The 16,464-nt window shown below is 47.7% G+C and overlaps 1 protein-coding gene across 1 annotated transcript in view; it reads right to left on the bottom strand.

Annotated features, from left to right (window-relative positions):
• The window catches only part of OBSCN (obscurin, cytoskeletal calmodulin and titin-interacting RhoGEF), a 294,242-nt gene that overhangs the window by 115,596 nt on the left and 162,182 nt on the right, over positions 1 to 16,464 (bottom strand). The window contains 6 exon segments of the mRNA XM_060248274.1: positions 1,265 to 1,534; positions 3,180 to 3,446; positions 11,439 to 11,705; positions 13,162 to 13,428; positions 14,359 to 14,631; positions 15,514 to 15,780. Coding sequence (XP_060104257.1) covers positions 1,265 to 1,534; positions 3,180 to 3,446; positions 11,439 to 11,705; positions 13,162 to 13,428; positions 14,359 to 14,631; positions 15,514 to 15,780 — 1,611 coding nt within the window.

The raw sequence follows: 16,464 nt of genomic DNA, 5'->3' as shown, positions 1-16,464 counted from the left end.
AGGACCTACATTAGCTAGGTTCATAGGATAGAATGGACTCAATTCTATCTTATGCGCTCATAGGACAGAATGGAGGGATCAGGCCCCGACTACAGGGCAATGCTAGAGAAGGGGTTTTAAACTTTAAACCCCTTATCTGGGGTCACGCTGCAGAGGCACAAGGATCTTTCCATTCCAGCCTATGAGCCCATAAGATCCTATGGAAAGATCTGGCCACAGCAATGGAGTGGGGAAGCGGAAGCAGTCAACCTTGCCTAGGGTGCCAAAGGGTCTAGGGCTGCCCTTGAATCTATTAAGAACATGGTAGAATTCAAAATAATATTACAGATCACTTACAACATTCAGAAACATATCCTAAACAATCTCAGTTTTGGAAGAAATGGTTCCCATTCTTAGATTACATAACAACAAACAGTGCTTTTGAACATATGAAGCTGCCTTCTACTGAATCAGACCCTGGGTCCATCAAAGTCAGTCTTGTCTACTCAGACTGGCAGTGGCTCTCCAGGGTCTCAAGCGGAGGTTTTTCACGCCTACTTGCCTGGACCCTTTTTAGTTGGAGATGCCAGGGATTGAACCTGGAACCTTCTGCTTCCCAAGCAGATGCTCTACCACTGAGCTACCATCCCTCCCCTTTTTTGTAGCAGTAACTCTTTTGCATGTTCAGCTACACCCCCCTGACATAGCCAATACTCTAGGAGCTTACAGTAGGCCCTCTAAGAAGGGGATGTACATCAGGGGTGCGTGGCCTAATATGCAAAGGAGTCCCCCTACAAAAAAACCCACTGATAACAAACGACATTCAACCTCATAACTTGACGGATCTTAAATAGTTCTATATCTGATACTCATGTTTCTATTTACTATTTACTCCTATTTCTATTCTGATTCACTTCATTCATTATACTGTCTGATCGTGATTTACACCTTGACTCCAATGCAAACGTCAAAGATATACTGTTTTTGAACTTGTGGATTCATGCTGAAGTTCATTGTTGGTCTCACTTTTACTGCTTCATTATTGTTTCCCTCTACACTTTGTTGCTTATCTAATCTAACAATCGTATTGCTCCATCTGTACTTTCTCTACAGGACGCTACGTTGTTGTTGCATTTGCTGTCATGTTAATGTCTGCATTACCTGGTAAACTTCCAAAACTTAATAAAACGTTAATTTAAAAAGATATAGCTTGACAAAGGTGAAGCTTTCCGAAGACAAGAACAGAGATGACCCCAAGTTAGTGGGCCGAAGTTGTCTCACTTACGTTGTACAGTCAGCCGGGCCTCGGATAAATGCTGACCCAGTCTGAAAGACACCATCCCGGAGTCTTCGAATGTCACCCTCCGGAGGGTTAAAGTGTGACGCTTCCCATGAACCCCAATTTCGTTCATTTCATTGGACTGGAGAGAGACACCTCCCAGGCTCCATTCCACGTCCTTGGCTTTCTCTCGAGAGACTGTGCACTGAAATACGGCATCTTCGCTTTCCAACAAGGTGATGTCTTTCAAGGCTTCTACTATAGTGGCTGGTATCTCTAAAGGGAAATTCAAGAGCTTTGTTTCAAAGACTTCTCCATTCCAAACCACTCACCTTAATACTGCTACACGTTCACTGGCATGACACGTGCAACAACACGTAACACTTCCTAGAACACTCCAAGTGTTCCTAGAGTGTCTTCAAATTATTCCACTGGAATAGTAGTCTGGTATATTTGAAATGAACACAGCCTGGAACTATTATTGGTTTTGAGTGTGCAGTTCAGTCGACTGCATTCGACAATTTCTTTAACTTTCCTGCCATTTGCGAAGATAGATCCCGTTGGGTCACCACATTGATCTGAAGCAACAGAACAAAGTCTGCGTCCATTGGCACCTTAAAGACCAACGAAGTTTAATTCTGGGAATAAGCTTTCACGTGTGTCTGAAGAAGTGTGCATGCACACAAAAACTGGACTCAGTTCGCCCCACTATTTGATCTGATTGCTCTAAATTTACTCCTTCATTAAATTTGCTCCATATTTAGTTTGCTCTGAATTCAGTGTTGCCGAATGCATGCGGAACTGTTTTTAGGTTCATTTAATAGGAATCATTCTATTGCTGTGCTAGGGAAGAACGAATCAAAAGGCCATTCAATACATTACGGAAAGAGCAAAACTATGTATTAAGACTATAAGGACATAAGACAAGAAGATGATGATATTGGATTTACATTCCGCCCTCCACTCCGAAGAGTCTCAGAGTGGCTCACAATCTCCTTTACCTTCCTCCCCCACAACAGACACCTGTGAGGTAGATGAAGATATTGGATTTATATCCCGCCCTCCACTCCAAAGAGTCTCAGAGGGGCTCACAATCTCCTTTACCTTCCTCCCCCACAACAGACACCCTGTGAGGTAGATGAAGATATTGGATTTATATCCCGCCCTCCACTCCAAAGAGTCTCAGAGCAGCTCACAATCTCCTTTACCTTCCTCCCCCATAACAGACACCTGTGAGGTAGATGAAGATATTGGATTTATATCCCGCCCTCCACTCCAAAGAGTCTCAGAGCGGCTCACAATCTCCTTTACCTTCCTCCCCCACAACAGACACCCTGTGAGGTAGATGAAGATATTGGATTTATATCCCGCCCTCCACTCCAAAGAGTCTCAGAGCAGCTCACAATCTCCTTTACCTTCCTCCCCCACAACAGACACCCTGTGAGGTAGATGAAGATATTGGATTTATATCCCGCCCTCCACTCCAAAGAGTCTCAGAGCGGCTCACAATCTCCTTTACCTTCCTCCCCCACAACAGACACCCTGTGAGGTAGATGAAGATATTGGATTTATATCCCGCCCTCCACTCCAAAGAGTCTCAGAGCGGCTCACAATCTCCTTTCCCTTCCTCCCCCACAACAGACACCCTGTGAGGTAGATGAAGATATGGGATTTATATCCCACCCTCCACTCCATTTTCAGAATGAGTCCCCACAAATGTTAAACCCAATTCATACGTAACATTTCATCCAATCAGCCCGTAAGATGTTAACACTGAATACCTCCCATGTTATCTACTAAACTGGACTCTAAAGTGAATCTAAATTGCAAAAGGAGCCGAAACCTTTCCCAGGTGGGTTTTCATAGCTCTAGTTTACGATGTCATTTTGCTCTGCCCTGCAAGAGGTCACTCCAAACCCACCTTTCACTAGCAGAGCCGCAGTGCTCTTCTGGTCTCCGGTGTCGCAAGTGTACTCCCCGCTGTCGGAGGGGCTCAGGTTGCAGATGATCAGTTCCACCACAGCGCCAACCTGCTTCATCTTGTACTTGTCGCTGGGGCGTAACGGGGACCCTGCTTTCTCCCACTGCACAGATGCGCCGTGTTTTGAGATCTCACAGCTCAGGGTGACGGTGCCATCCTCGTCTGCCTCCTGGTTCTCAAGCGGCTTAATAAAAAGCGCTGGTAAAGCTACATGTCAAAGAAACAGAAGACAAACAGCATACACAAAGATTCAGGTGGGCAGCCATATTGGTCTGAAGCATTAGAAGAACGTTTGAGCTCAGTGGCGCCTTTAAGACCAACAAAGTTTAATTACATAAGAACAGAAGAGAAGCCATGTTGGATCAGGCCAATGGCCCATCCAGTCCAACACTCTGTGTCACACAGCGGCCAAAAAAACCCCAAGTGCCATCAGGAGGTCCACCAGTGGGGCCAGGACACTAGAAGCCCTCCCATTGTGGCCCCCCCAAGCACCAAGAATACAGAGCATCACTGCCACAGACATAAGAACAAGAGAAGCCATGTTGGATCAGGCCAATGGCCCATCCAGTCCAACACTCTGTGTCACACAGTGGCCAAAAAAACCCCCAATTGCCATCAGGAGGTCGACCAGTGAGGCCAGGACACCAGAAGCCTTCCCACTGTGCCTCCCACAAGCACCAAGAATACAGAGCATCACCACCCCAGACATAAGAACATAAGAGAAACCATGTTGTATTAGGCCAATGGCCCATCCAGTCCAACACTCTGTGTCACACAGTGGTAAAAAAAAAACCCAAGTGCCATCAGGAGGTCCACCAGTGGGGCCAGGACACCAGAAGCCCTCCCACTGTGCCCCCCCCAGCACCAAGAATACAGAGCATCACTGCCCCAGACATAAGAACATAAGAGAAGCCATGTTGGATCAGGCCAATGGCCCATCCAGTCCAACACTCTGTGTCACACAGTGGTCAAAAAAATCCAGGTGCCATCATGAGGTCCACCAGTGGGGCCAGGACACTAGAAGCCCTCCCATTGTGGCCCCCCCAAGCACCAAGAATACAGAGCATCACTGCCACAGACATAAGAACATAAGAGAAGCCATGTTGGATCAGGCCAGTGGCCCATCCAGTCCAACACTCTGTGTCACATAAGAACACAAGAGAAGCCATGTTGGATCAGGCCAATGGCCCATCCAGTCCAACACTCTGTGTCACATAAGAACATAAGAGAAGCCATGTTGGATCAGGCTAGTGGCCCATCCAGTCCAACGCTCTGTGTCACATAAGAACATAAGAGAAGCCATGTTGGATCAGGCCAATGGCCCATCCAGTCCAACACTCTGTGTCACATAAGAACATAAGAGAAGCCATGTTGGATCAGGCCAATGGCCCATTCCGTCCAACGCTCTGTGTCACATAAGAACATAAGAGAAGCCATGTTGGATCAGGCCAGTGGCCCATCCAGCCCAACACTCTGTGTCACATAAGAACACAAGAGAAGCCATGTTGGATCAGGCCAATGACCCATCCAGTCCAACACTCTGTGTCACATAAGAACATAAGAGAAGCCATGTTGGATCAGGCCAGTGGCCCATCCAGTCCAACACTCTGTGTCATATAAGAACATAAGAGAAGCCATGTTGGATCAGGCCAGTGGCCCATCCAGTCCAACACTCTGTGTCACATAAGAACACAAGAGAAGCCATGTTGGATCAGGCCAATGGCCCATCCAGTCCAACACTCTGTGTCACAGAAGAACATAAGAGAAGCCATGTTGGATCAGGCCAATGGCCCATCCAGTCCAACGCTCTGTGTCACATAAGAACATAAGGGAAGCCCTGTTGGATCAGGCCAATGGCCCATCCAGTCCGTGTCACATAAGAACATAAGAGAAGCCCTGTTGTATCAGGCCAATGGCCCATCCAGTCCAACACTCTGTGTCACATAAGAACATAAGAGAAGCCCTGTTGGATCAGGCCAGTGGCCCATCCAGTCCAACACTCTGTGTCACACAGTGGTCAAAAAAAACCCAGGTGCCATCATGAGGTCCACCAGTGGGGCCAGGACACTAGAAGCCCTCCCATTGTGGCCCCCCCAAGCACCAAGAATACAGAGCATCACTGCCCCAGACAGAGAGTTCCAATGATAATCTATTTACACACAATGACAGCGAACACCCAGAATTAAACTTTGTTGTTCTTAAAAGTGCCACCGGACTCAACCACCACACACAGTTACTGAGTATCTCTTAGGGTTGCCATCTCTGGGTTGGGAAATACCTGGAAATTTTGGAGGTGGAGCCTGAGGAAGGCAGGGCTTGGGAAGGAGAGGGACTTCAATGAGATATCCCAGGGGTGGCCAACGGTAGCTCTCCAGATTTGGTGCCTGCAACTCCCATCAGCCCCAACCATTGGCCATGCTGGCTGGGGCTGATGGGAGTTGTAGGCAAAAAAACACCTGGAGAGCTACCGTCGGCCACCCCTGGGATATACTGCCATACTGTCCACTTTCCAGAGCACCCGTTTTCTCCAGGTGAAGTTGTTATCCCAGGTGATCTCCAGCCACTTAAGTGGCACATAGAGGATAATAATTTGGGAGTAAAGACAAAGGTTCGCAGAGCGCATTGTGCCAGCAAAATTCAGAAGGCTTTTGCATCTGTTTAGCGAAGAGGTTAAGGGCTGGCTTGCTCCCACTAAACATACTGAATTACAACAAGAGGCTGATAACTTTGACGTAAATAGGAATACTCCCGAGCCGTGTTCCCTCTAAGCGGAGTTAGCGTGAGCCAGCTGACAGATTTTACCCTCCAGCTGACACATTTTTGTCTTAGCTCAGGAAGGACGACCCCGGAGCACACTAATTTATGCAGGAGCCCACAACTTTAATGTCAGTCGCTCACAACTCTAATACCAATCGCTCACAAAGTAGAATTTTTGCTCACAAGACTCTTGCAGCTTAGAGGGCACATTGCTCCTGAGGAAGACTGAGCAACGAAGCCTATATGCAGGGACTCATAAGACGGACTTTTCTTTGTCATGTTGTAAGGTTAAAGCAAGAGTCAAGTTGCACCTTTAAGACCAACCAAGTTTTATTCAGGATGTAAGCTTTCGTATGCTAGAAGCCCACTTCATCACACAATACTATGGAACGACAAGCAATCCTAAATATAGCGAAAGTGGGCAGTGAGTTAGTATGCAGAGTCATGGAAATGTTTCACCCCCGGTCCAATTTTTTTGAAACTTGGCGATTCTCTGTGGGAGGAAAGGAAAGGTCCCCTGTGCAAGAACCAGTCGTTTCCGTTGCTTTCACAAAGTTTTCACGGCAGACTTTTTACGGGGTGGTTTGCCATTGCCTTCCCCAGTCATCTACATTTTATCCCCAGCAAGCTGGGGACTCCTTTGACCAACCTTGGAAGGATGGAAGGCTGAGTCAGCCTTGGGCCGGCTACCTGAACCAGCTTTCGCTGGGATCGAACTCAGGTCGTGAGCAGAGAGTTCAGACCACAGTACTGCAGTACTGCTGCTTTACCACCCCGCGCTACGGGGTTGCTTCTCTGTGGGAGAGGCTCCTGAAAATGTGTAGCCTCTACCTACACTGAAAATTTGGTGCCTCTCCTTCAAACCCCTTCTCCCCCCACCCACCCCCATATATTATACCCTATGCTTTGCCGTTGACTTTAATGGCCTATAGGGCATAATGGCTTCAAATAATTGCCAAAGATATTCAGCAGTATTCAGAAGTGCTGCAGTCAGCTGCTGAAGCAGATCACAGAATCTGATTCGGGTGTATACACTGCTGAATCAGCCGTTATTAGGAGTTGTATTTGATTCGGCCGAATTAAATGCACGCTCCTATTCAGTACCTGATTCCGGAAACTTACAAGAAGTCACTAAAACCTATTTATCTAATGCGCTTGCATCCTGTCCTTCCTCGAAGGAGCTCAGAGCAGTTTGGTGTAGTGGTTAAGTGTGCGGACTCTTATCTGGGAGAACCGGGTTTGATTCCCCACTCCTCCACTTGCACCAGCTGGAATGGCCTTGGGTCAGCCATAGCTCTGAAAGAGGTTATCCTTGAAAGGGCAGCTGCTGTGAGAGCCCTCTCCAGCCCCACCCACCTCACAGGGTGTCTGTTGTGGGGGGAGAAGATAAAGGAGATTGTGAGCCCTTCTGAGACTCTTCGGAGTGGAGGGCGGGATATAAATCCAATATCTTCATCTACCTCACAGGGTGTCTGTTGTGCGGGAGGAAGGGAAAGGAGATTGTGAGCCACTCTGAGACTCTTCGGAGTGGAGGGTGGGATATAAATCCAAGATCTCCATCTACCTCACATGGTGTCTGTTGTGGGAGGGGGGAGGTAAAGGAGATTGTGAGCCGCTCTGAGACTCTTTGGAGTGGAGGGCGGGATATAAATCCAATATCTTCATCTACCTCACAGGGTGTCTGTTGTGGGGGAGGAAGGGAAAGGAGATTGTGAGCCACTCTGAGACTCTTCGGAGTGGAGGGTGGGATATAAATCCAATATCTTCATCTACCTCACAGGGTGTCTGTTGTGGTGGGGGGAGGTAAAGGAGATCGTGAGCCACTCTGAGACTCTTCGGAGTGGAGGGCGGGATATAAATCCAATATCTTCATCTACCTCACATGGTGTCTGTTGTGGGGGAGGAAGGTAAAGGAGATTGTTAGCCCCTCTGAGACTCCAGAGTGGAGGGTGGAATATAAATCCAATGTCGTCGTCTTCTTCATTCATGGTTTCCCTTTCTCCTTTTCTCCTCACTCAACCCTGTGAGGCAGGTTAAGTTCACCCAGCAAATATCAGGGCAGAGTGGGTTCTTGAATCGGGGCCTGCAAGGCACTCTCATCGTGACACCGCTCAAGCTAGCAAATGGATAAGCTTCTTTCACTCTGCCGATGAATACAAATCATCTACCACATGCGAAACAAAATTTGCAGCAGGGCAGTGAATAGCGGCTCATGAAAGTTCCTACACTGCCACACTATTAATCTTTAAGATGTTACTCTTTTCTACTGCTGCAGACAAAAGGGGTGTCAAACATAAGGCCCAGGGACCAGAGCTAGCCCATCCAGGACACTTATCTGGCCCACAAGCAGGGCTTTTTTGTAGCAGGAACTCCTTTGCATATCTGGCCACACCTCCCTGATGTCGCCAATCCTCTTACAGGGCTCTTAGTACAAGGCCTACTGCATGCTCCAGGAGGATTGTCTAAATTAAGGGGGGTGGTCTAATATGCAAAGTAGTTCCTGCTACAAAAAAGCCCAGCACACAAGCAACTGGTACGTATGGAAATACAAGTTTCTCTTCCTTCTATGGAATCCCTTGACCATCTGAAGCTGCCTTATACTGACTCAGACCCTCAGTCCATCAAAGTCAGTATTGTCTACTCAGACTGGCAGCGGCTCTCCAGGGTTTCAAGCTGAGGTTTTTCACGCCTATTTGCCTGGACCCTTTTTAGTTGGAGATGCCGGGGATTGAACCTGGGACCTTCTGCTTCCCAAGCAGATGCTCTACCACTGAGCCACAGCCCCATTCATGGCTCTCCAGGGTCTCAAGCTGAGGTTTTTCACGCCTATTTGCCTGGACCCTTTTTAGTTGGAGATGCCAGGGATTGAACCTGGGACCTTCTGCTTCCCAAGCCGATGCTCTACCAGTGAGCCACAGACCCATTCATGGCTCTCCAGGGTCTCAAGCTGAGGTTTTTCACACCTATTTGTCTGGACCCTTTTTAGTTGGAGATGCCGGGGATTGAACCTGGGACCTTCTGCTTCCCCAGCAGATGCTCTACCACTGAGCCATAGCCCCATTCATGGCTCTCCGGGGTCTCAAGCTGAGGTTTTTCACGCAAATTTGCCTGGACCCTTTTTAGTTGGAGATGCCGGGGATTGAACCTGGGACCTTCTGCTTACCAAGCAGATGCTCTCCCACTGAGCCACTGAGCTCTACCAAACCCTTGGGAAATAACCCTGGTCTTGCATATGATTAAATAGGTGATCGAAAGCATTGGTGCTTTTGTAGGCTCCCTAGCAAATAGATTGCTTTCACTGCTAGGAATCAATTGCATTTGTTTGTGTTTTGAGTAAAAAATAATATTGCTAATTGGGTTTATAAAGTTTATATCTCTGACACATGGCATTAAAGGTTTGGACCACTTTCCCTATGAAGAAAGGTTAAAACACTTGGGGCTCTTTAGCTTGGAGAAACGTCGACTGCGGGGTGACATGAGAGAGGTTTACAAAGATTATGCATGAGATGGAGAAAGTAGAGAAAGAGGTACTTTTCCCCCTTTCTCACAATACAAGAACTCGTGGGCATTCAATGAAATTGCTGAGCAGTTAGGTTAAAACGGATAAAAGGAAGTCCTTCTTCACCCAAAGAATGATTAACATGCGAAATTCACTGCCACAGGAGGTGGTGGCAGCTATAAGCATAGACAGCTTAAAGAGAGGGTTAGATATAAATATGGAGCAGAGGTCCATCAATGGCTACTAGCCACAGTGTGTGTGTGTGTGTATTTTGGCCACTGTGTGACACAGAGTGTTGGACTGAATGGGCCACTGGCCTGATCCAACATGGCTTCTCTTATCTTATGTGACACAGAGTGTTGGACTGGATGGGCCATTGGCCTGATCCAACATGGCTTCTCTTATGTTCTTATGTGACACAGAGTGTTGGACTGGATGGGCCATTGGCCTGATCCAACATGGCTTCTCTTATGTTCTTATGTGACTCAGTGTGTTGGACTGGATGGGCCATTGGCCTGATCCAACGTAGCTTCTCTTATGTTTTTATGTGACACAGAGTGTCGGACTGGATGGGCCACTGGCCTGATCCAACATGGCTTCTCTTATGTTCTTATGTGACACAGAGTGTTGGACTGGATAGGCCATTGGCCTGATCCAACGTGGCTTCTCTTATGTTCTTATGTGACACAGAGTGTTGGACTGGATGGGCCACTGGCCTGATCCAACGTGGCTTCTCTTATGTTCTTATGTGACACAGAGTGTTGGACTGGATGGGCCACTGGCCTGATCCAACGTGGCTTCTCTTATGTTCTTATGTGACCCAGAGTGTTGGACTGGATGGGCCACTGGCCTGATCCAACAGGGCTTCTCTTATGTTCTTATGTGACACAGAGTGTTGGACTGGATGGGCCATTGGCCTGATCCAACATGGCTTCTCTTATGTTCTTATGTCACTCAGAGTGTTGGACTGGATGGGCCACTGGCCTGATCCAACGTGGCTTCTCTTATGTTCTTATGTGACACAGAGTGTTGGACTGGATGGGCCACTGGCCTGATCCAACAGGGCTTCTCTTATGTTCTTATGTGACACAGAGTGTTGGACTGGATGGGCCACTGGCCTGATCCAACATGGCTTCTCTTATGTTCTTATGTGACCCAGAGTGTTGGACTGGAGGGGCCACTAGCCTGATCCAACATGGCTTCTCTTATGTTCTTATGTGACACAGAGTGTTGGACTGGATGGGCCACTGGCCTGATCCAACATGGCTTCTCTTATGTTCTTATGTGACCCAGAGTGTTGGACTGGATGGGCCACTGGCCTGATCCAACATGGCTTCTCTTATGTGACACAGAGTGTTGGACTGGATGGGCCACTGGCCTGATCCAACATGGCTTCTCTTAAGTTCTTATGTGACACAGAGTGTTGGACTGGATGGGCCATTGGCCTGATCCAACATGGCTTCTCTTGTGTTCTTATGTGACACAGAGTGTTGGACTGGATGGGCCATTGGCCTGATCCAACATGGCTTCTCTTGTGTTCTTATGTGACACAGAGTGTTGGACTGGATGGGCCACTGGCCTGATCCAACACGGCTTCTCTTAAGTTCTTATGTGACACAGAGTGTTGGACTGGTGGGCCACTGGCCTGATCCAACATGGCTTCTCTTATGTTCTTATGTGACACAGAGTGTTGGACTGGATGGACCATTGGCCTGATCCAACATGGCTTCTCTTATGTTCTTATGTGACACAGAGTGTTGGACTGGATGGGCCACTGGCCTGATCCAACATGGCTTCTCTTATGTTCTTATATTTTATGGCACACATGGCCCAGCCTCACAAAGTGACATTTATGTCGGATCTCTCCCCCACAACAGATGTGTTCAACACCTCTGCTATAGCACATCCCAAGTCGCTTGTTTCAAAAGGTATCTCATTCTCACCTTTTACTTGCAAGGAGGCAGTAGACTGCTGGTCACCGGAGTCACAAGTGTAGTCTCCAGAATCCTCAGGCAGAGCATTGTGGATGAGAAGTTCGACCACCGAACCCTTTTGCCTCATCTCATACTTGTCACTGGCTCGCAGCTTGAATGAGCCTTTGCTCCACTTCACGGCCACGTTGGGTTTGGAGAGCTGAGCCCGGAGGGTGACTGTCTCACCTTCTTCCACGTCTTGGTTCTGCAGCTCAGCTTCAAAAAGCACTGGAAGGGCTGAGAAACACATGGGGAAATTGAGGATGTGAAGACCACAGGAATAAACAGGGGGATTATTCATGGAGGATACTAGCCATGGTGTGAGTAAAGGGAACCTCATCATTCAGAGGTAGTCAGCCTCTGAATCCCAGAGCCAGGAGGCAACATCAAGGGAAGGAGGAGGAGGAGGAGAAAGAGGAGAAGAAGAAGAAGATGAAGAACTAATTACATTTATATTCCACCCAATATTCTGAATATCAGAGTCTCAGAGCGGTCACAATCTCCTTTACCTTCTCTCCCCCCGCCCCTTCCCAACAGACAGCCTGTGAGGAAAGTGGGGCTGAGAAAGCTCTTACAGCAGCTGTCATTTCAAGGACAACTCCTACGAAACCTATGGCTGACCCATTGCAGCAGCTGCAAGTGGGGGAGTGGGGAATCAATCCTGGTTCTCCCAGATAGGAGTCCGCTCACTTCACCACTATGGCTGACCCAAGGCCATTCCAGCAGCAGCAAGTGGAGGAGTGGGGAATCAAACTCGGTTCTCCCAGATAAGTGTCCGCTCACTTCACCACTATGGCTAACCCAACGCCATTCCAGCAGCTGCAAGTGGAGGAGTGGGGAATCAAACCCGGTTCTCCCAGATAAGTGTCCGCTCACTTCACCACTATGGCTAACCCAACGCCATTCCAGCAGCTGCAAGTGGAGGAGTGGGGAATCAAACCCGGTTCTCCCAGATAAGTGTCTGCTCACTTCACCACTATGGCTGACCCAAGGCCATTCCAGCAGCTGCAAGTGGGGGAGTGGGGAATCAAACCCCAGATAAGAGTCTGCACACTTAACCACTACACCAAAATGGCTCTTGATCCCTATGCCTGTTGGTAGCTCTCCAGAGGCCACTGTGTGATGCAGGATACTGGACTGGATGGACCCTCACTGATCAGATCCACCAGGGTTCTTCTTATGTTCTTATCAGGGGAAGGGCATGGCCTTCAAGCCCTACTGTTGGCCATCCTGCGGAACTGTGTGAGACAGGAGGCTGGACTAGATGGACCCTCACTGGTCTGATCCAGCAGGACTCTTCGGATGTTCTTTTCAGGGGAAGGCCTGGACCTCTCTGCCCTGTTGTTGACCCTCCAGAGGAACTGGCTGACCGCTGTGTGAGACAGGAGGCTGAACTAGATGGACCCTTATTGGTCTGATCCAGCAGGACTCTTCGGATGTTCTTATCAGGGGAAGGCCTCAGCCTCTATTCCTTGTGCTTGGCCCTCCAGAGGAACTGGTGGGCCACCGTGTGAGACAGGAGGCTGGCTTAGATGGATCAATGGTCTGATCCAGCAGGACTCTTCTGCTTTTCTTAAGAAGAACTGTGAAGGAGGATCTTTTAAGTTTAGAACAAAAGCCAGTTGTAGGATGAGATGTACAGGATCATTACCAAAGAAAAGATGGTTTCTTTCTTGCTTAACAAAACCCCTACCTTCGACAGCTACCATTGCCATGGTCTTCTCATTGCCAATGTCACAGGTGTATTTGCCGGAATCTTCCACTTTCAGATCATAAATCTTCAACGTATGTGTTGTTCCTTCTTGTCTGATTTCATATTTGGGGCTTGGAGAAATCACCTCGGTGCCTTTTTTCCACGTTGCTGAGACGTTGGGCTGGGAGACTTCACATTTCAGGAGGGCTGTACTGTCCTCTTGTAGCTCTTTGTTCTCTAACTTTTCTTTAAAGAAAGGAAGTGGTGCTGAAAAAAATAATGTGAAAGATTTAATTAAAACACTTAAAGGAACAAGCAGAGATTCCAATCTTGGTTGCATCCCTCTGGCTCATGTGGCAGCAGACAAGAGAATAGGGAAGAAGAAGACTGCAGATTTATACCCCGCTCTTCATTCTGAATCAGAGACTCAGAGCGGCTCACAATCTCCTATGTCTTCTCCTCCCACACAGACACCCTGTGAGGCGGGTGGGGCTGAGAGGGCTCCCACAGCAACTGCCCTTTCAAGGACAACTCCTGCAATAGCTATGGCTAACCCAAGACCATTCCAGCAGCTGCAAGTGGAGGAGTGGGGAATCAAACCTGGTTCTCCCAGATAAGAGTCTGCTCACTTCACCACTATGGCTGACCCAAGGACATTCCAGCAGCTGCAAGTGGAGGAGTGGGGAATCAAATCCAGTTCTCCCATATAAGAGTCCGCTCACTTCACCACTATGGCTAACCCAAGGCCATTTCAGCAGCTGCAAGTGGAGGAGTGGGGAGTCAAACCCAGTTCTCCAAGATAAGAGTCCGCGCACTTAACCACTATGGCTGACCCAAGGCCATTCCAGCAGCTGCAAGTGGAGGAGTGGGGAATCAAACCCGGTTCTCCTAGATAAGAGTCCGCACACTTAACCACTATGGCTGACCCAAGGCCATGCCAGCAGCTGCAAGTGGAGGTGGGGAATCAAACCTGGTCCGCCCAGGTAAGAGTCCACACACTTAACCACTACGCCAAATACCCCCAGGCTCTCAACCAAGCTGGCTTTCAACTGCTACACCAAACTGGATCAACTGGATCTATGAACTGGAACTTCATACTAACTTGTTTTTAATAACAAGGCAACCAGAGGTGCATAAGGGTGTCTTTGTAGGGAGCTGAACTTCATAGCAACCACCTGAAGGTGTGATGATCATTACCTTTCACTGTGAGTTGTGCTGTGGAGGTGTACGGCCCAACTCGGAAGGTGACAGTTCCAGAATCCTGCTGGGTGACCTTCCTGAGCCTCAGGGTGTGGACCCTGCCCTTTTCAACGGAGATCTCATTCATCTCATTGTTCTGGAGGGGCGCATCCTGCAGCTTCCACTCTACATCTCTTGCATTGTCATGTGAAACTTTGCACTCAAAGGTCACGTCTTCGTCTTCATACACCTCAGCATTCTTCAGACCCCTGATGATGGTTATGTCAAGTCCTGCAAGAGTCATGGTATGGATCCATGAAAAGAGGGGAAATCAGTGGGGGAAAGGCCATGCAGAATGATGCAGCCACTGCTTTGTTCTGTGCACACAATCATAGAATCCTAGAGTTGGAAGCGACCTCCAGGACCATCTAGTCCAACTGCCAGCACAATGCAGAAAAATCACAAACACCCCCAACAAAATTCACAGGATCTTTATTGCTGTTAGATGGTCATCTAGCCTCTGTTTAAAAACCTCCAAGGAAGGAGAGCCCACCACCTCCCGAGGAACCGCTCTAAACTCACAAACACCTCCCCCTAAATTCACAGGATCCTCATTGCTGTCAGATGGCCATCTAGCCTTTGTTGAAAAACCTCCAAGGAAGGAGAGCCCACCACCTCCTGTTCCACTGAGGAACCACTCTAACGGTCAGGAAGTTCTTCCTAATGTTGAGCTATAAACTCTTTTGATTTAATTTCAACCCACTGGTTCTGGTCCTACCTTCTGAGGCCACAGGAACAATTCTGCACCATCCTCTCTATGACAGCCCTTCAAGTTCAATCAAAAGAGTTCTGAGCTCTTATTACAGGGCCTACTATAAGCTCTTGGGGGATCAGCTACATCAGGGAGGTGTGGCCTAATATGCTACAAAAAATTGAATTTTTGAAATTAAGTCTGAAACACCACAAGTATCCATGACTTCAGCACTTTTGAGAATAAAACCTATGATAGCACATTAACCGTTCAAAAACACTTCCCAGTGGTTGACTATCTACAATTTGCTGCATTGTTTTTCTAGTAATTAGGAACAGATTGTATTATTCTGGTATGAAAGCATCCAGATGAGGCAGGTGTATAGTAGGAAAAAATTATTGAAAAATTACATTGTCTCTTACCCTTCACTGTCAAAGTGGCAGATGTCGTCTGATCCCCAGTAATGCATGAATATTCTCCACTGTCTTTAGGTTCCAGCTCGTGAATGAGCAGTTCACGGATAGTACCTTCTTCCCTGATTTCATATTTGGAGCCAGACTGAAGAACCATGCCATCTTTTCGCCACTCCACTGTGGCCTTCGCCACCGTTACCGCACAACGCAACTTGGCCGCTTCACCTTCTTCGGCTTTCTGGTTCTTCAGACGTTGCTGGAATTCAGGCTTGAGGGCTGTGGAGTCAAAAACGGTTGATGTAGACAGAAAAAGATTATTGTTCGCTAAGAGAGGAATCTAAGAACGTTTCCATGCTCCTAGCGCTTTCAACAGCTGTAGAACAAAATCCCAAAGGCAAAGAAAAACAGAGGTAGCGAGAATGGAAATTTTCTTCGAGATGACGCTAGAGTTTACCACACAGCACAGAACTTTTTCTTTAGCCTATATCGTAAGAAAGAAAGGGCATTCCCAATGTCCAATGAAGATACATAATTAAAAATTGACAACTTATAAACAGTACCCTGACCTTGCCATTATTCGTTACAGAAAAAAAGGCACGATTACTTTAACAGAGACTAACTTTGAAACGAATACCAAAGGGCGAACATTTCAAATTCGATTCAAGAGACGATGTCAGAAAACAAACATGTCCAAACGGCAATGTTTTGAATTCCAAACTGCCAGCTGATTTCAGTGTTTGAAATCAAGTCTGGAATGCCACAAATATCCGCGGCTTCAGTGCTTTTAAGAATAAAATCAGAAACAAAACTAAGGTTGTCAAAGATTTCAGGTTTTCACGGCTGGCATCATCATTAGGGTTTGTAGAATCTTTCGGGCTCAAGTGCCGTGTTCTACCGGAGAAAGTTTTTCTTCCAGACGTTTCGTTCTCAGCTGCGGAGAACATCCGCGGTGGCGTTGCA

The sequence above is a fragment of the Heteronotia binoei genome, chromosome 10 (assembly GCF_032191835.1).
Source record: "Heteronotia binoei isolate CCM8104 ecotype False Entrance Well chromosome 10, APGP_CSIRO_Hbin_v1, whole genome shotgun sequence".
NCBI lineage: Eukaryota > Metazoa > Chordata > Lepidosauria > Squamata > Gekkonidae > Heteronotia > Heteronotia binoei.
The sequence above is the reverse complement of the archived record's forward strand: the minus strand, read 5'-3'. Positions and strand labels throughout refer to the sequence as shown.